The sequence below is a fragment of the Danio rerio genome, chromosome 9 (assembly GCF_049306965.1).
Source record: "Danio rerio strain Tuebingen ecotype United States chromosome 9, GRCz12tu, whole genome shotgun sequence".
In the NCBI taxonomy this organism is placed as follows: domain Eukaryota; kingdom Metazoa; phylum Chordata; class Actinopteri; order Cypriniformes; family Danionidae; genus Danio; species Danio rerio.
In genome coordinates this window covers 41,115,345-41,136,711 of record NC_133184.1, presented here as the reverse complement: position 1 = coordinate 41,136,711, position 21,367 = coordinate 41,115,345, and the positions used below count along the sequence as shown (strand labels likewise).

The window sequence follows — 21,367 nt, the reverse complement described above, 5'->3', positions numbered from 1 at the left end:
TAGTACAGCACAGAATTATTTCTACTGGCAGGTAGTGAGTTGTACCGAAACAGTGAACCATATGATTTCCATGAGATGAATTGGGAGTTTATATTTCATGAATGATAATTGCTAAAAATATGTAACAGGGTAATAAGCACAAAAAAAAAAAAAAACTGCATTATGTAAAGGAAATTGTAATGTGTGCCTGGAGAAAAAAAAAGTATTGAGCATGTCACCATTTTTCTCAGAAAACATATTTCTAAAAGTGCTGTTGACTTGACATTTTCACCAGATGTTGGTAACAATAAAAGAAATCAACTAGTTTACAAATTAAGTTATGTGTAATAAAACAAAATGACACAGGGAAAACTTATTGAACACATGAAGAAAGGGAGGTGTAGAAAGGCAGTAAAGCCCAGATAGCAGCTGAAATCTCTCAGAAGTTGCCCTTTGTCATTGCAAATTAATCAACATAGGCTCATTCTGAAAACATAGCCATATATACATTTCAGGAGACTGCGAGTTATGTAGCCAGAAGTACAAATGGCTGCATTTCTTTTTTTTTTTTTTTTTAATTAACTCTAGGGGGTGGTACCATTCCTTTTTATGCTTACCAGCTGTCCCATTAGCTTGCCATGTAGGTCTGCGGACTTAAGACGCAGGGAGAGTTGACCACGACGACGCGGTTCGAGTCCTATGAAGAACGGTTCCAGAAAGCAGAAGAGACAAAAACAAAATAATTTAAAAATTAAATAAAAAAAGTAAATGTGGTAAAATCTGATAATGTGGTAAAAATCAGACGAGGACTTTTCTATTTCTGGATTGCTTGTGAAAATTGTTGGTTGGGTTTAGGAAAGTAGGTGGGCGGGTCAATCAATAAAATTGGTTGGGTTTAGGGAAGGATGAGGGTGGGTCAGTCAATCAGTCAGTCAGTCATTCAGTCAGTCAAACAGTCAGTTGACAGCTGGCAGTGGTGGGTTTACATGAGAAAAGCAGGCGCGAATGGCACTTGAGAGAGAAATTTGAGATCGTAAAAAGCATACACAGCAGCCTCTCGTGGATTTGCGAAAACCAAAGCTGCAAAAAAGCTTACCTCCTGAGTTGTATTTGGCAGTCTCCAGAATTGTATATAGCAGTACATTTTCAGAATGAGCCTGGGTTGAAATTAATGTTAGCTACTTCCAGTGTTGGGCAGGAGCATCGCTACAAGTAGTGACGCTACTAGCTAAACTACATTTCTCAGTAATTTTGTGGTAGCGTCACTACTTTCTAAATCAAATAGCTTTTCAGTAGCAAGGCTATTATTTTAAGCAAGTAGCACAGTACCACACAAGCTACATTTACAGATTGTGGATCATTAAGTGAGGCCACCACCATTCACAGAGCTGTGAAGCCAGTGTCTGGCCGATGAAAGTAAACCCATGTGATAGAGAGAATGGCAAATTATTCTTCATCGTGTTTTACAGTGGTCAAAAACAAATTTTTTGGTGAGTTACTGCCTCTCACTTCGTTCTGTCATGTCACCAATCAATCATTGGGCTGATACCATGAGAAATTGCTTGGTGGAAAGGTGAAAAGCTTAGATCTAGCTATGTAGCTTTTAGCTTAGCTTGCTACATTTTCCAGGGGTAGATTTTAGTGTATTTAAGCTACATTTTGAGTAACTAATAGCTTAGCTCATTACATTTTGCAAGTAGCTTGCCCAACACTAGATGCTTCAGTCCAACATCGACATTACCAGGATGATGAAGAGGGGTGAACCCGGGTGGATATTTCAGCAAGACAATGATCCAAAACTCAGCCAAGAAAACTCTCTTATAGTTTCAGAGAAAGAAAATCAAGCTGTAGAATAGCCCAGTCAATCACATCTAAGCTGTCGCCACCGAAAAAAGTTTTAAAGTATTAAATACATTTCAGTAGGTCAGTACTTTCTTTTTGTGTCATCCCATTGCTATGGGATTGTTATGGGTATCTACAACATTTATTCATTTTTTTATTTAATATTTATTTATTTTTGTTTTATTTATTTTTATGTTTGTGTTGTTTTTTGTTTTTTTTTCCAAAATCTGGTTCAATTCAATATCCATATCAACCTTTAGAAGTAGCGTTGCCAGGAAAAAAAAAAAAAAACTTGATATCTTCAATACTTATTTACCCCACTGTATTTTTTCTAGTTGTCTATTTCTTTGCTCATCATTTTTTTCCTTTTAATGTGCAGGCAGTAGTAGGTAAACAATTTATCTATTTATTGTACGCATGTAGTTTTATAGTTTTTTGATCTTTATTTCATCATGAACAACCTATGGTAAAATGAATCTTTTTTTTTTGGGATGGCATTGTCGATTCCGAAGTTTTGGATTCTTGGGTGCTTAACTAGCAAGGTAAACTGGTAATGTGTCTTTACTAAAAAAGAAAAACCCTCTAGGACCTAACTCCTCACAAAAAGAGTTGACTTTAAGCATTAACCTCTTTCTGTTGGTTTTCACAGTTGTAATAAGTAAACAAAAAGGGGTGTTGATCAGTGCAGCGAAGAAGTAAAATCTAGATTGGTTTTGAATTCTCTCTTCATTTGCTGTGTGCTTGTGTTCTGCTCGAAGGGAAAGATGGATATCAGCTTTTGATTGATTTGAATGAGCTAAGCAGTGAAATGTATTTTCTCTTTTGCCCAGAGGTAAAATAAGACAATAAACAAACAGCATTCATTTCCACATTCTAAAAGAGTAGCATCTGTCATTTTAACACAGTAGCTCGGCCTCTGTGTGTTTAACTAGGACAATCATGGATGGACGCACTGTATTAGTTTATGTATGCGTCAAAGATGAAAGAGGATTTCATGCATCATAACAATCTGTGTGATAAAGACTCCCACAAATTACATTACCCCTCCCCTCCAACCTCCAATCCTGCCTCTTTTAAGTGCACTGGATTGTGTGGTTTAATTTTTTTGCTGACAAGAAGGAATAACTATACAAAAGACTTTCACTCAAATGTCAGTCAGTGTAATGATATTATAAATTTTAAAAATCTATCATTTTAAAAATCATTTGATGACTCTAAAGAGCTGGGGCTCTTGAGGATCCATGTCGAGTTTATTAAATGAATTATTTGTACAGGCAAGGTTGACACAGACAGACAGGAGCATCCAGGTGAGCCAGAGAATGGTCAGTATAACAGGTGGCAGGAGGCAAAACAATGTAAACAGTAAAACAAACAAGGGTCCAAAAACATGAAAGGCAAAACAAAACAAAACAAAATAACGCTAGGAAATGCTTACCTAAAGTTTCCAAGACTCAGGAATGATGTGTCTGTGTGCTGTGTTTATAGTTCATCTGATTAGTCCTGAACAGCTTTAGATGTGTGTGCCTGCAATCAAGGGGAATCTGGGCCAGGTGTGTGAGTGAAGTGCATTATGGGAACTGTATCATAGCACATCCCTCAAAATATCAAGTACTGCCATTTTAAATCCTTGTGATTTGCTACTAGAGTTTTTGTCAGTGTAAGTTTTTAAATATTTAAAATAAAAGAAATGTTCACCTATTCTTGTATATATTTGAATAAGCTTAGGTCATAATAAGTGGTAACACTTTATAATAACTACTCACTATGAACCATTTATTAAGCATTAGCAAATAGTGAATTCATTATCTGTCAAGCGTTAACTCTATATTAATAAACGTTAGTAAGCAGATTATAACTGCAGCTACAAATGCTCTATTATTGACTTACACCCACACTTATAATGTGCTTAATAATTGTACTTTGATACTTTGTTAATGATTTATTTTTCATTAATAAATTAAGTATTGCATTATTTACAAACAAGTTATTTAAGCATAGTTAGTAATTTTTCAAAAACATTCAGAATGAGTTAGTAAATGATTGATAAACTATTCAAATTAATATTTATAATTCTTATTTTTCAGTCATATACTAATAGTTAATGTGTGTGTTAATAATAATAATGCTTTATTAACTCAACTTCATCCAGTTTTGTGACCTAATCTAAAGTGAGGACTATTTATGCTTTATAAATCTATTATCAATGACAATTAAATGCTTAGTTAAATTCTAAACAGGAAAAATTACATAAACGACTTTATTTAATCCTATTCGTTTGAAGATACACAAATGAAACTGTTCTTCAAATGAAAAATGTATCTTTGCAACCTATCTTAAATAAAATTATTGTACAATTTAAACAATGCTTTTAATTATATAGTTAAATTATTATATTGATGTTGTTTTATCCAGTTTTATGTTGCATTTTGACACCTGTTATTTGGCAATATTTGAACTTTACAGTAATTTTATTTTTTAGATAATATTGCAAATGTTATTGCTCATTTGATACTAAGACTTTAATTGTCATTTATAAGGGATTTATAAAGCATGAATAGTCCTCATTTTAGATTAGGTCACAAAACTGCATGAAATTAAGTTAATAAAGCACTTATTAACATATATAGTAACCATTACTATATGCCTTAATAATACAATAAAAAAACGTGGATTTCAATAGATTATTAATCATGTACTAACTAATTCTGAAAAATCTTAACAACCACCAACTACTCTTGAATACAAATGGTTTGTAAATAATGCAATACTTCATTTAGTAATGAAAAATAAATCATTAACAAAGTATGAAAATACAATTATTAGGCACATTTTAAATGTGGGTGTAAGTCAAGAGTACAGCATTTGTAGCTGCAATTTGTAATGTCTATTAATGCAGAGTTAATACTTAATAAATAATAATAAATGAATATTAAATTAAAAATATCTAAATTCACTAGATGCTAATGCATAGTAAATGATTCATAGTATGTAGTTATTATAAAAGTGTTACTGAATAAGTATGTGTTTTGTTTCTGTATGTTATTGTTTTTATTATATATTATATATGTCTGGTGGACTACAGTATATTTCACTCATATTTGAAACAATATGTGAAACATTATTTCATTAAACATTAAACATACAATTATTTCTGAAAATGAGTTTGTAACAATTTGTGAAATTGTTTATTTTAATGCAAGTTAAATCACTTAGTCATTTTAAATGTATTTAAAAAGAAAATGTATTTTATTTGCTACAAAATTATTTAAAATATTAAAACAGACATCTTACTTTCATTTTATGTTTTTTTAAATATATTTTTTTAAAGAAGTAAAATTAGAATGTAATTGAAAATGTTGGAACTCTGTCACCATGGTTCAAAGCTTCAGGTTCGCTCTATCATAAAATCTATTTCTGTGATTACTTAAAATTCAACATTTACTGTAATGACTTTTTTCTGTATATGTTATATTAGGTTAAAATCAAAATACATGTTTTACTTTTTTTTTCATAAATGTTACAACGAATGACAACAGAACATTTTCTACAATTTTGTTTTCACAAATGTTAAAATAATTTGTATGCATGTAATGCTTTCTAAAATCACTTCTAGAATTGAATATGATGCACACACAAACACATGATGACTTGTTTTTGACCCATATGTTGGGTTTGCATTTATAATGAATGAGCACCAGGGCTCCTCGTGCACCCTGCGATCGTCCCACATGACTCTTTTGCCTTTGCAGACCGGCCGGCTCTAAGCCCAAGCTGCTCACCAGGCCCTATGTGGTCGAGAAGCGGGAGGCGGGTTTGGAGAGGTACGGCAAAGCCACAGACGCTTTACTGTCTCGCACTGTCCCGTCTGATACTCACCCGTCCCACGCACGTCACCCACTGCTTTCATATTTGTGCTGCTTTTTCTGTGGTTGTATGGATGTACAGTATACAGTGCTCTTCACTAATATTGGCTACCTTGATAAATGTGAGCTAAGAAGGCTGTGAAAAAAATGTCTTTAGGGCTTATGTCCACCAAAGCATTTTTTCCCAGAAATGCTTGCAGCTGAGCATTTTTAAAACAGTGCTCTTATTTCTGCTGTGCAAAAACACTTCGGTGGACATGCACCTTTATTGTCTGACATGTTGATGTTTTGCTCAAAATGTTAACACAAACACAGAAGAATTTCTTTTTTTTTTTTTTTTTTTTTTTTTTGTGAAACTCTTTCAAACTATGTGTGGTAATGCAGGGAAGTTCTGGAGATATTCAGATTCCAATTATCAAATACTATTGTTTTGTATACCAAACTACATAAACTATAGTATATAAACTACTCTCTCACCAGTCTTGCTGTGTGTATTGATTCATTATCATCCTGATACATAACACTTCCTTCAGAATACAATGTTTGAACCATTAGGATGGTCCTCCAGAGTGGTTCGGTAGTCCTTGGCAGTGACTCGCCCATCTAACACAAGTAATGGGCCTAGAGAATGCCATGATATTGCAGCCCAAAACATCACTCATCCACCCCCATGCTTCACTCTTAGCATGCGACAGTCTTGAGTGGTAGGCTTCTTTGGGGCTTCTCTACACTGTAACGCTCGTGGATGTGGGAAACACTATAAAGGTGGAGTCATCAGAGAACAGTACATGTTTCACATTGTCCATAGCCAAAGATTTTTGCTGCTGGTACCACTGGAACTAGGTTTGGCTATCAAAAAGTATATATATAAATGTGTTTGTGTGTGTCTATGTGTGTGTGTGTGCGTGTGTGTGTGTGTGTGTGTGCGTGTGTGTGTGTGTGTGTGTGTGTGTGTGTGTGTGTGTGTGTGTGTGTGTGTGTGTGCGCGCGTCTGTCTGTCTGTCTGTCTGTCTATCTGTATATATTTGATCATGTGGTTTTCGGAAAAAGCAGACTTCTGTTAATATTTTGAGCTACAAAAAAAAAAAAAATATATATATATAGTTATTTTTTTGCTCATATATATCAATGTAATGTATGGAAATGTTAGTGAGAGAACAGTATCTGTTGTTTTGCAGGGTGATCTTAGAGTTTGTCGACCTCTCCGGTCACACTCACTGTTCACTCCAGATCATTCACTCTGCCTTTCAGAAACACTGTGCTGTGTTTGAGCGCCATCTTAAAGTTTTTGAAGGTGATCATGACAGGTTTTGCTGAGTGGTTTGTTGACGGTAAACAGGAAGAAGAGCTCTGTGACTTTTATAGCTCCAGTGACTTGAAAACATTGCATTTGTCGTGCAAATGACCATGAAATCACTAAAACATGTCAGGGAATATTGGGGATATTATGATTTGTGGCCTCTTCACGTTCTATTTACTTTTACTCCTTTACTTTTGTAGAGTATGAAAACAGTCACTTCACTCCACTGAGGACATCCATTAGCTACTTATTTAATTTTGTTTGTTAAGCACAAAGATTTGTTTCAAAACTATTTCTAAATTGAGTTCTAATTTCACAAACAAATAAATGAACAATAATAACAAAGTGTGGTCAAGTGTTTGGAGTTATATCCAAACACGTGTCCCATTCTTATGCCCCATATGGTGATGCATACGCCTCAAAAACCCGACAGGAGGATAAATATAAACTTGTTTTTATTAAAATAAATATAAATATGCTTATGATAAATAATACTACTGCTACTACTAATAACATTATACAAAAGCAAATTGTCATTGTGAAAAAGGCATAGGCAGTGCTTTTTATATTTATGTAGAAAAAATATATATTTTTTGTAATATTTTAATCCTTTAATTCTTTTTTATATCTAAAGATATTTGCGTATGGCTGTACATCCTGAGTGTATAAAGCAATATGTACATGTTTTGTACCTCCATGGGCGCATGAGTAACGTGCTGTGCGCTGGACTTTAGACCTGCTTTCAGCTTGTCAATGGCGCAGTCTATATCAGTTGCTCAAAACAGCAGCCGCTAACAATACATCTTAACACACCTCCTTTATAGACCGGAACACCCATAAGTCCACAAAGCAGCACAAATATATTTATTATTTAAAAAACATGGTGCAAAATGGGGAAATTTTAGTTGCGCTGGTCTGAAAATAGCAACAAATCCTGCTAAACATGTCTCATTGTGCTGGGTGCATGATAGGGCCCAAAATGTTTTTCCCACTTTCAGCCTTTCTTTAAAATTACATTAATGATTTTATGTCAATAATAATAAGAATAATAAGAATAACAATAATAAAAAATGTAAAAATATATATTTTTAATTAATATTTTTATGCAAATGTAATGTTTTGTATAGTTATTAAAAATGATAGTTAGAAAAAAATGGGTTTGCAAAAGAAATGTGATCAGATTTTATTTATTTATGTATTTATTTATTCATGCATGCCAGTACATTACGATTCTACAGTTATTTATGAATCTTCATGACATCTACATACTAACTCTCTTAGGTCATGGTAACATTAATAAAGTATATGTAATGTTTGATTTTAGGTACATTTTGTTTAACAAGCTATTTTGTTCTGTACTGAGCCTCTATGTTTGATGTCTGACAATAAATCCATGTTTTAAAGCAAGTTGGGAAGAACTGAAAGAAGGCACAGAGCGAACAAAGAGACATACAGTGGACACCAAACATGCAGACAACACAGAGTCTGTGAAGTTAACATTCATTTAAAAGCAGCAAGAGAAGTCCTTTAATGATAAGAGGGTCTTCTTAAAGCTCTTCTCACAGTCCGCCAGAATGTCCTGGGCCTTTTAGATAAGGCATAATTAATTCTAATTTAATTGAACACCCATTTAGGAAGCACATGCCAATAATAATAAAAAAAAATGTCTTCGCTGTGCATATTGTTTCTCTCTCGCTGAGCTTCTCCACTTGTCACTTCAATGGATGTCACTTTCTAAAATGTCACTGGCGTCTTCCGAGGAGTGATGGGACGGGGAAGCGACTGTGTTTGCCTGTATTGAACCATTTTGTGATCATTTGTTTCAGCCGTCCCTGGTTGATTTCCTCCTCATGGTGCTTTGAGGTGTCCCAGAATGTGCTTGATGAATTGTCACCTCGATAGGTGGTGAAAGCTGACTGTTTGCTTTTGGTCAATAGTAAGTGTGTTTGCCAGCTGTGGCAGGCATCTGAGAAGTGCTGTAAACACCCGGCGGATGTGTTAGAATCCGCTGTTTCCTCCCTACAGCCTTACAGCGCCTCGGGCCTTCAATTCCCTGCGGTTGGATTTTCACAATCTAGCAGTTTGTATGTGTGTGCCATGTATGCGTGATGGCTATTCTACCATCTGAGATTCAGCTTTTCCTCATTTAGGTTTTCATAGTGTGAATATGAAGAATGGCTGTATATGGCTGTATATCGGCACTGGTGGGAGGCGTGCGTTGAGCCTTAGTGTCCCACCAGTGATGATATACAGACAGTGTGTATATAACAGTTTAATGGCATTATTGTAAATATATATATATATAAAAAATCAAACATGGAAAGTCTCAAAAATCCTTTTGTAAGAGGAACTACTTTCTTCCGCCATTCATTCACATCTGCAGCTGATTGTCAGAACAGCAGAAACCATTGCTTAAAACCACGTTACTTTAGAGCTAGTGTTTGAATGATTCTCTAGCATAATATCTAAAGTGATGACAAAACAGGTGATTTTGCTTACATTCTAAGAATATTTCTTTTTATTCAATATGTCACTGTTGCAATCAGGAGATCACAATAATTAACCTCGAAAATCCAAAGCAAAGCAAACACTAGAAGATTACTATGGTGTAAATACAGCACTAGTACATACAAGAGAGAGAGAGAGATCGACTTGGAATGTCGACTTTAAATGATTTGATCAGCTGTATTTTGAAATATGAAAATATATATTTTTTTCATTAAGGGCTTATTATGTGTGCTCTGTCGCCATCTTGTGGTGCAACCATCTTTGCTCTCCTCAGTGTGACACGCTGATGACCGTCCAAACACTGAATCTCCGAAATTATGAATATTTAAAATAGGCACTATTTTTATAAATAAATTGATAACTACATTCTTGCCTAAAAGCATCAAAAGTGAAAAATGTTGTCCAACAGCTGCAATATTTGTGAAACAGAAGTGAGTTTATTGATCTGCTGTCACTCTATGTGGTCAGAGTAATACACAAGGGTGAGGAGGCTATACGAGTGCTGTTATTGCAGAATATCGCACAGCTATCAGACAATCAGATTTATGAATCAGAAAGAGCTGTTGTAAAAATGTATATATTGATTTAGTCTATGAGCACCAAATCAACACATTATAACTTGTAATGCTGACTTCCAAAACAATTCAAACAGCTTTAGTTATTATTTGTGTCCACAGATTTTTTTATGTTTAATCAGTTTCTCTCCACAATATTACTTGACTTATTACCTGTGTGTGTGTGTGTGTGTGTGTGTGTGTGTGTGTGTGTGTGTGTGTGTGTGTGTGTGTGTGTGTGTGTGTGTGTGTGTGTGTGTGTGTGTGTGTGTGTGTGTGTGTGTGTATGTGTGTGTGTGTGTGTGTGCGTGCGTGCGTGTGTGTGTGTGTGTGTTTGTGTTTTTTGTGTTTGTGTGTTTGTGTGAGATGGCATTTACCATTTTTGATTCAGGTTTTTTTTTTATTCAGATCTTAAAATATAAAATGTATGAATTGTCTTTAAAAGACTAGTGGTAGAATTGTCTAAATTTCACAACCAAGAGGAATTCCTGGAGGAACTTTGAAAATTGATGTGGTATTTGTCACATTTGAACCACGAACAATATTCAACATTATATTATTACACAGTTCTCTAGAATACTCGATTCTGATTGGTCAATCGCACTATTCCATACTGTGTTACATTAGGGATAAAGTCATTGCAGAATAAAGCCCAACAAGCTTATTGGCAGCCGACGAGATGTGAAGAGCTGTTGTATAAAACTGAAGGGCTTTATTTTGTGAAAACAACATGTCGGTATGGCTTCTTACAACAGACCATAAAAAATCTGACAAAACCATTTTTTTGAGCCGTAGTAGTTTATTAATTCTTTAATTAAATTCAAAACTGACAGAAATGAAAACAGCTGATGGAGCATACACTAACTTGTGCATAATTTAGTCTCAAGATGACACCAAACAATCAAAGATGCAAAGCTGACAAAAACAAAACTGACTGGTTTAAGCATGTACTAAACTGTACACTAATATTAATTCACAAGATGGCACCAAATAATCAAAAACAGTTAAAAACAGCTGCATGACAGACTAACAACTGCCTATGAATGTGGATGTAAGTTTATATGGATTGGATGTATGGAAGTTGTTTAGATTTAAACATATTCACTGACGGTCAAGGTGATTTGATGTTCCAGAATAAGCCTGCACTGTTTAGCAGTAGTTATCTTAGAATAAAACACCTTGGAAGGTTGTGTATGGCTTTTCAGAGTATTCCAGACAACCCTGTTATAATTTTCAATAACAACTGATAAAACTAACAACACCTCTTAATTATCCCTACATCATAATTGGCTGCATCTCTGCATCTCTGTCTCCTCTCCACCAAGTAGCTGTTGTGTGGTGTGTGGACTGGCGCAACATGGCTGCATGTGGATGCTGCACACTGGTGGTGGATGAGGAGATTCCCCCCAATGTGTAAAGCACTTTGAGTGTCCAGAAAAGTGCTTCAACAGTCTATGACAGACATCAAAACAAAAGGCTTTGATTAAGGTACATAGAAAATAGTAAAAAAAAAAAAAAGCAACAGTTTCAGGAAAAAAACCCGACAACTGTTAGATTTTTACTCTTAATAATACACTGTAAACCTTCAAGCAGCTTTAAATATTTATTAGTTAGTAACTAGTTTCACAGACTCAATTTCTCCCTTCAACATATTACTTGACTTAAAGCCAGTTTATATGTTTCATGTGTGTGTGTGTGTGTGTGTGTGTGTGTGTGTGTGTGTGTGTGTGTGTGTGTGTGTGTGTGTGTGTGTGTGTGTGTGTGTGTGTGTGTGTGTGTGTGTGTGTGTGTGTGTGTGTGTGTGTGTGTGTGTGTGTGTGTGTGTGTGTTGTGTGTGTGTGTGTGTGTGTGTGTGTGTGTGTGTGTGTGTGTGTGTGTGTGTGTGTGTGTGTGTGTGTGTGTGTGTGTGTGTGTATTAGTGTGTTCATGTGTGACGGCTCTTATTTTGTACTGCCTATGATATAGCAGTTTCTCACTCTTGAGATCTAAAGTGTACATAATGACCTACAATATCAAGTCTGAAAATGTTGTTTTGACTTTAAAAGGCTAGTGATTGAATCGTCAACATCCTCGAGCAGGAATTCCTGGAAGCACGTTGAAAATTGATGTGCCATTTTTCCCATCTGAAACTTAAATGCACTTATGGCCATTTTATGTCATTGCAGTATTTTATGTAAGCTCATATTTCTTTCTGTCTCCTGTCCTTTTCTCTTTTACAGGGACGTGCGTGAGTTTGCTAATGGCTCGGTGTGTCTGGAGTGTGATGCACAGTGTGAAGTGCCGGAGGATGATGCTCTTACCTGCACTGGACCTGTGAGTTTTGTCTCGTTTCTGCACTATTACTTACAAGAGCATAAGCCAATAATATCAGTCTTTTAAAAACCCTATCCATAAATCTACATATGGTAACAACTTGTTTTGATGCCCGCCTAATAATTCACACCATGAGTCATCACATTTTTTAAAGAACTTATTTGTTTTGTTTTGTTTAGTTTAGTTTAGTTTAGTTTAGTTTAGTTTAGTTTAGTTTTGTTTTGTTTTGTTTTGTTTTGTTTTGTTTTGTTTTGTTTTGCTTTGCTTTGCTTTGCTTTGCTTTGCTTTGCTTTGCTTTGCTTTGCTTTGCTTTGCTTTGCTTTGATTTGCTTTGCTTTGTTTTGTTTTGCCTTGCTTTGCTTTTTTTGTTTTTTGTTTTGTTTTGTTTGAAAAATGAATGCTTTTATTCAACAAGGATACATTAAAGTGAGTAACCACAAAATATTTCAAATAAATACTGTCCTTGTGAACTTTCTTTTCATCAGCATATTTCATCCTGAATCATTATTATTTAATTTTATTTTAACAAAATGTCAGTTTCCACAAAAATATTAAGCAGCACAATATATATATATATATATATATATATATATATATATATATATATATATATATATATATATATATATATTCCATGAAATTTCAGCCTTGGTGAGCATAAAGGAAGTCTACTTTAAAATTGTATAAAATATTACCATTAAACTTTTGAACAACAGTAAAAAGTAAAATGTTAAATGTGTACAGATAGCTGACATGTTGATGTATAAAATGTTGAGGAGTAATTAAATTAATCACTCTAACCTTTTTTTTTATTATTTATTTATTTTTCCTCATATTTCTGCCATGCATAACACTGTGCATTTCAGACTAGCTGTTTTTTACCACCCGCCATATGCCTTTAATAGTGATTGAACGACAGAGAGAGTCTCTGATTGGCTGATTTTCTTTCTGACTCTTACTTTGCACTTTAAGTATAGGGTTATTTTGATTGGGCAAGTGAAGTTTGATTGACAGATCATTATTATTTATTATAGCCAGCTGTTTTTTTTTTTAATTATTTAAATAAAAACACATCTATATTTGTTGTTCTGATGCAGATAAATTATTAAGATGATTCTCTCTTAAATATTTAAGCCAAAGAAACCATGCCATCGATCCCACACATCATATTCAGGACTCTCCAGTAATTTAACCTCACAAAACGATAATTATGTTTTTATGCTTTAATTCTGATAGAGAAATATAGGAAGAACTTAGCCTTTGGCAATTGATCGTTTTAGATTCTGTGTGTATATATTTCTTTCATTTCAGTGTAATCTCTTTCGATATCTATTAGCTTAAAGCACAAGCAGAGCTGAACGGCAGACACCGGCTTCGATTGGCTTGGTCCAATGATTAATTGAATCCCTTGTTGAAGTGTACTTTTGTTGCCGTGGGATTGATTTTGCTTCTTGTTAATTTAGTGAGAAAGTAGATTAAGTTGGCTGATCTTGGCAAGTGTTTACGCAGAGTCCTGCCCCATAGGAGACACCTGAGAGTGGGATGAATAAGCTGTTTGGATGTCCATGAAGCCGATCGGGTTAGAGACATTACCACAGATGGGCTTTGCGCTCGGCTCTGCCCCTTTTTTTAAAATAGCCTCCAGCACTTTGGTTTAAATTGATGACAACATGACAAGGTGCATGTGTGTGTGTGTTTCTGAAAGAGGATTTAGCCGATGTGTCTCTAATGCTCTAAGGCCTCGGGCTGTTGTCTGCTTGAGTCAAACAGAAAGGTCTCGCAAATGACACGATCACGAGTCCTCCGAGACCCCTAACCACACAAACATTGACTGAAGCAAACTCTCTGAAACTCTGTACATGTCCGGACTTTTATTTTATTTTATTTTTTTTTATGTTAGACTACAAATGTTCTCTCTTTCCATGTGGACTTTGCTTGATCACAGCCTGCTATCTGTTCATTCTGTGAAGAGATTTATTTAAAAAATAATAATAATGACACAATTAAATCAACACTAGCTAACTACATGTGCATGCATATTACAAAGACAAGTCTCATCTGTGCACCAAGGCTACATTTCCATTTGTATTTGGTAATGCATAAAATGTTGTGTTAAATTTAGAGCAATTGTTATGTGAATATTTAAAACATTTAAATGACTTTTATGATCTGTGACTGATTTCTCAGCAGCCAGTAGTTTTGTATAGATTGTGAAGCATTTGAATTCTTTTAGGATTATTTGATGAATTGGTGGGCATGGTGTATGACCGAAAGGTTCAGTCGACGTCATTCTCGCTCGAGGAAATGAATAAGTAAAGCTGTACAGGTCACTTTTTACAAAACAGATGCTTTATACAAATAAATACTTGTGTATAAATGTCCCATTACTAACTTTTCTATGAACATTATTTGATTATAACTGCAGATTAACAGTAGGGCGAAACCTTTCATCTGTTTCTTTAAACTTCGCCAGCACATGTAACCTCTTGTTAGAAAGGAATTTCACCATTTCATAATAGTCCAAAATGTGATGATAATAGTTAAACATGGCAGTTAGTTCATGTTTTGAGTTGCTGAAACAATTATTTGCTTCTTGGTTTTTTCCGGCTTTTTTCGTTTCTGAAAAGATCGGATGTCTGAAGCACTTCAATAATCACACGCACGTTATTATCATCTACTCAAGAAGTTCATTACTTCAAGTGTAGATGTGCACACAAGCTGTCCTGAGAAAGTTAAACCGCTCTTGCTTTAGACAGCCTTGTAAACAACTTTGGGGCACATCATAGATCTTGCTCTTCTTCTTGGCTTTGTGGCTGTTCATCAAGATGACAACAAGGGTTGTTTAAGCTCGAGTTGATCCTGGCTTGTTATTATATGTATATATTATTACGGTGTATTGTCTCGGCTATGTATTTAAAAATGCTGCTTTCTTTGTTTTCATTCTCCTGGCTTGTGGATGAGCTAGTGAAGTATTTCTGTAAACCAATAGCGTTCAGCTGCGCATCTTGCTCAGCCTTGTGGTACACTGTTGTTGTGCAAGGAACCCCTAGGAAAAGTTACCCATTAAGTGGGATGGTACAGTTTACAGATGGTACAGTTTTCCTTTTTTTTTTTTTTTTTGTGTATATAATAACTTCCAGCTAACACTCAAAACATTTTTTGCTGCTTGTTTAAACTTCTTCTTTAAGCTGAGTAAAACATCACAATTCTTAAGTTTTTTTTTTTTTTTTTTTTTTAACTGTTTAATTTTTTTAATCCACTTAAATCTGTAAAAAAATATATTAAGTTAACTTAATTGTTTTGTGTTGGGTTAGTATGAAGGAATTTCATGGAGCCCAGCATTTTTTCACAGTGAATTAAAACATAAAAAAAATCTACTTTTTATTTATTTATTTATTTTTTTTACCCGTTCTGAAAATAAATTAATTAATAACACAAAATGGCAATATTTTGATGTAAAACCTTGAAGAAATGTTATCAGACCTTTACATAACAAAGCAAACATTTACATTTTACACAAACCCATATTAATTTAAGTACATTTTTATGGATGTTTCCCAGTGCTGAGTCGCAGCTGGAAGGGCATCCGCTGCATAAAACATATGCTGGATAAGTTGCCGGTTCATTCCGCCGTGGCGACCCCAGATTAATAAAGGGATTAAGCTGAAAAGAAAATGAATGAATTAATAATAAATAAATAAATGCACACATTTGTTTATTTTACAAGCCTAAAATAGACCACTAGAGACGATATACAAAAACAGAGCCACTAAAGTGTTTTCCAATAAGGACAGATGCACAAACACACCCATAAGCCTTTCAGGTGTAGGCTAGGCTTAGCTAAGCAGTTAAAATGTTTGTTGTTATTAGCGCAGATTAACTGCTGAGTGGTCTAACCTACCTGTGAAACAATCAGCAACATCTGCTTCACAAAGGCATAATTAAGCAACACTAACAAACAGTGTTTTGTGCGTGGAGGGGAAATGGAGATTTGTGTTCAGCAGGTGTCTGGAGAAGCGGCACAATTAACAGAGACTGCGATTATGCTTTCTAGCCAACCTAGCATCCGAGGAGTTTTACATCTACTTTTATCTCTATGCAAAAATATACGCACAATGTTGACAGTCAGAATAAAATTGACATGCTGGGCCATCACATTATCTCTCTCTCTCTTTTACTTACCAAGCCAAAAAAAGTAAGCTTTTCAGAGTTAATATAATACAATTAGGCACATTAAGCGTTTAATTGATGCTTCATGTGCTCAGAGAATGATGGGAAATGTAGTTTGGTTGCCAAGCCTGTCATCTCATAAAGCAGCTGTATGAGTTGTATTTCCTGGCAAGCTTTCTAGTAGCACGCGGCGCATGCAAACTAAACTGTACAGTCAACATTTGCAATTAAAACATAATTATGACCGAAAATAATTTGCTTCCACCAGGATTCTTTAATTAACGTGCCTCCAAACTAAATGAATATCTAGAGTTTCCCGATGGTAATTACGATGTTCTGGTTGACGTTCATCCACAGTATTCTTGTAACTGTGATCATTTGATGAGACTTGAAGGTAGAATAAATGCATCAGCTTTATTAATATCTAAACTGAATAATGTTTTGATGAATGAGGCAGCAGGGAAGTCATCAGAGGTTTGTCGTAGTTATTGTTGTTTGCTGTTTGGTGATTTATTTGGTTTTCCTCTTTTTTGCAACTTAATTAGATGGTAGATGAGAAATAATAATAATAATAATAATAATAATAATAATAATAATAATAATAATAATAATAATAATAATAATTCCTTACATTTATATAGCGTTTGCTAGACACTCAAAGTGCTTTACACATTGGGGGGATCTTCTCATCCAACGCCAGTGTGCAGCATCCACCTGGATGATGCAAGAGCAGCCATATTGCACCAGACATCACAACACACACCAGCTGATTGGTGGAGAGGAGAAAGAGTGATGAAGCAAATTATGATATAGAGATAGTTAGGAGGCCATGATGGCAGAGGCCAGTGGGCAAATTTGGCCAGGATACCAGGGTTAAACCCCTACTCTTTTTCGAAGGACATCTTGGAATTTGGCATACCACTGAGATCGGTAAAAGACGATGAAGGGAATTTAGCCGGGACACCGGTGTTACAGCCCTACTTTTTACAAGAAGTGCCATGGGATTTTTAATGACCACAGAGAATCAGGACCTCGATTTAAAGTCTCATTCGAAAGAATCCATAATGAAATTACTTTTAACCTAATACAGTAAAAAAAAGGTATTTTCCATTTTTACTGTTAGTATAATCTGCATCCTTATACTTCAATAAATGCATTACTTATGATGTTTAGGCTGTGAATTGTACATTAATGATCAGAGGGCGTCAACTTTTTCGGTAATGTTAGTTTGTGTAATACAAGCTTCAGTTAAACAAATGTATATATCTATATTTAATTACATCTACTTTATAGATATTTTAGTTTTTATTTTAGATATTTAAGTTTTCAGTGTTTTGTGGGATATTTAGTGTATTCTGACCTACAGTATACTCTGATTTACAATTTCAGAAGTTACTATAGGTCAAACTATACAAATTGTGCAGCTAATTTTACTTTACTTGTAGGCAGTATGTGGAAGCAAACAGGTATTTTACAAGAAAAGTGCCTTTTAAACACGGTTTACGGTGTCTATCGGTGATTTAGATCTGCCAGTTTCCGACTTTTTATTGTTTTGTTTTTTTTTCTCTTACATAAACATTTGTTAACTGTTTTTGACCTTATTGCATTTTTTCTACAAGAGACTCATTTAGAAGCAAATAACAAAACAACTATTAAAGATTACAAATTCTAGGTTGACTTATTTGTATATACCAAATATGAAGCACCACCTAAATTCAAATAAATAAATAAAATGGCAAGAAATATTTTTTTTTTTTCTCACATAGACTGATTGGCGCAATTTTGCATTCACAATGGTATGAACTAATATGGGGTGGACAAATGAATATTTATATTATAAATTATTTTGATTATACATATTATTATTTAAGAGACAGATCAAACCAAACTATTTCTCAGTAAAGTACTGACCCCCCATACATGTTGTTTTTATGTCCTTCGGCCGGGTTATTAATCTTGGAATATTTAATCAAATCCATGCATGTTCAATAAAAAAGGTCAGGAGAGGATTTTCTTCAATGTCAAAAATATTAGTAGTTTAATATTCATTCATTCATTCATTCATTTTCTTGTCGGCTTAGTCCCTTTATTAATCCGAGGTCGCCACAGCGGAATGAACCGCCAACTTATCCAGCAAGTTTTTATGCAGCGGATGCCCTTCCAGCCGCATCTCTGGGAAATAGTAGTTTAATAGATACAAATAAATAATTAGACTCACAGAATTCTGCTAACACCCAATGCAGTGCAATAATTACATTAAGGATGTGCACAACAACTTTAATTTCCTGACTACAGCTTTTATACACAGCTGATATTAACAGATGGAGTTTATTGGAATACTTCACTTGTCAATCATTCCCTAGTTGTCTATTGGCATACATACGTCCTCGTTTTCTACAAATTCCCTGCACAACATTAAAAAGATAAGACTTCTTCTGCACATATCCTGTGTTCAATTTCAACCCATCTCTGCTCACAAGAAGGATAGCTGCAGAGCTTAGGTTAATTTTAGAAAATCAGACCTTTCCATTTCTATCAGCTTAATCTACTTCTGCAAAACTGCTTCATTAGAATGCAAGGCATATCACACTTAAGAGAAGAAGTTTAATTAATATATCACCTTTAAGCAATACAAATATTATTGTTTAATGAAAAGAAAAAGATACACATATAACAAAAACATATTGTTATTTATTTTTTTTTTTTAACAGGGGTCAACCCCTCCAAACCCCCCTGCAGTTCGTACCCTGGAATTGCATTACCTAACATTAACTAAGAGAACAATATTCCAGAAAACGACAAAAATTTGACTTACACATTAAAATGAAAACGAATACTACCATAAATAACCCTGGCGCTTACTTTAAAAACAAATGTTTGGTAACTTCACACTTTTGAACTTTTTGAATGCATCTTTGTAGAACTAAAGTCTTACAAATCTTACTGACCCCCAGATGTTGCAGCAATAATATTTCCCTTTATAATATCAATAGAAACTGTAGGTCGCCAGGCCTGAAGCGGCGTCTGTTTGCGTGCTGCCAGTCTCCCACGGCCGCGTCTGTCTGCCGTCTGCCGCTTTATTGCATCAGAGGCGGTTTACAGCGTGAAATGAAGAGCAGCTGTAATTGCTGCAAGGCATTTATTCATCTCTCACAAGAGATTCACTCATAAAGAAGCACACATCAGCCTCGCTCTCAACGAGCACCGACAGATACACTCGCATACAGATGCTCTTCAAGGTTAGGGCATGCGTTTTCTTCTCCTAATAGAACAATACACAGTATCTCTTCCTATTGTCCAGGCAGCGTTATTTGTCTTTCTGCTTGATGAGCTGCTCGGATGACTCTAAGGGTGCTCATATTGATATCCAAGCTAACAATCCCCCCTCTCCGGCCTCCTCTCTCCATATTACCACTATAAATCCAGCGCCTGCTGATTGTTATGGTCATTGTGTGTGCGGTGAGGGATGGTTATTATCCGTAGTTGCTGGTATTTTATGTGTCTCTTTTCTCCTCTGTCTCTCTCGCTCAGGGTCCTGATCACTGTGTTAAATGTCGTCACTTTAAAGACGGACCCAACTGTGTGGAGAAATGCCCTGACGGTCTACAGGGAGCGAGCAGCTTCATCTTCAAATACGCTGAGGCCAACAATGAGTGTCACCCCTGCCATGTCAACTGCACCCAGGGGTATGGATAGCTTTGTTAAATGTTTGCAATGTGTGTGTGTGTGTTGGGGAAATACAGTACTGTGTAAAAGATTTAGGCCACCGTTATGCTGGTTGTTTTAGTGATAGTATAGTGACCACATACTATTATTTTTCATTCTTTTAATTAGAATGCAACCAGTAATTCATTTTTTTATAGCACTAAAAGGCTACTTCTCTCCCTGCAAACAACCATTCAAAGCCATGCATCCTGAAAACATGAATGTCACTGAACAACATCACTGCAAAACATGGCTTAAGTCTTTTTTTTTTTGTATCAGGACGTACATCCAATTGAAATAGTCCTGAAATGAGAAAGAAACAGGGCATTGGATGATTTCGTCCAATGGGAGCTGATTGGATCATTGGAAGATGGGCGTTACTAACAAAATGAAGGAAGATTGATGAATGGATAAAAGCAGGGGAGAAATGAGACATGCCATGATAACCCCTCTCGAAAGATATTTCATGTGACCAAAAGTGAAGTAAACTCATCTCGAGGAGGAGGAAAGGTTATAGTATTTGATAAATGGTTGAGGACAATTGAATGTTTATTAAATAATGATCAGAAGTGAAGAAAAGTAATTTCCAGGGAGGGAAGGAAGGTTGTGGTATTTAGTTCAATGATTATGTGGGCAAATTAATGTTTACAAAATAATGAAGTGCACAGATATATAATTTATACCAAGCACTACTATATAAATAAAAAATAAGAAGAGCAAAATTTAATATCACGATGGCTTTAACATTTACAGAAAAAAAAAAAAAAAACTTGTAGTAGAGCTTGTAATTACCATGCCAAAAAGAAGGTAGGTTGTTGATGTTCTCCGGCCATTCTATCTTAACTGTAAACATGGTGCACAGAGGTATGCAATTATATATTTTGGCATGTATGGACTGTTGAACAGTCTATAGCAGGTGTTCTCAAACTTTTTAGCCTGCGACCCTTAATATCACTATGCCAGTGACTCGCGACCCCACATTCCTCAGAGGTAGTTATAAACAAACAAATGTTACACAGACAACAATGGGCCTATATAAACACGAGCATATTGACAACAAAAAAAGTGCAACAGTCTAACAAGCAAATAACTGTTATAGTAATTTATGAATTTGTTTAATTTAATATTATATA

General features: G+C 35.0%; 1 protein-coding gene across 21 annotated transcripts in view; it reads left to right on the top strand.

Moving 5' to 3' along the window:
• The window catches only part of erbb4b (erb-b2 receptor tyrosine kinase 4b), a 656,299-nt gene that overhangs the window by 525,058 nt on the left and 109,874 nt on the right, over positions 1-21,367 (top strand). For 14 of the 21 annotated variants that reach the window (XR_012385565.1, XR_012385564.1, XM_073912987.1 and 11 more), the window contains 2 exons: positions 12,266-12,359; positions 20,061-20,215. Coding sequence is in view for 18 of the 21 variants with exons in the window: in XM_073912987.1 (XP_073769088.1) it covers positions 12,266-12,359; positions 20,061-20,215 (249 nt within the window). In the remaining 3 variants the exon portion in view is untranslated. Of the gene's footprint in view, positions 1-5,570; positions 5,643-12,265; positions 12,360-20,060; positions 20,216-21,367 lie in introns of all 21 variants that reach the window. The other 7 variants (XR_012385563.1, XM_073912981.1, XM_073912976.1 and 4 more) reach the window with 1 other exon arrangement.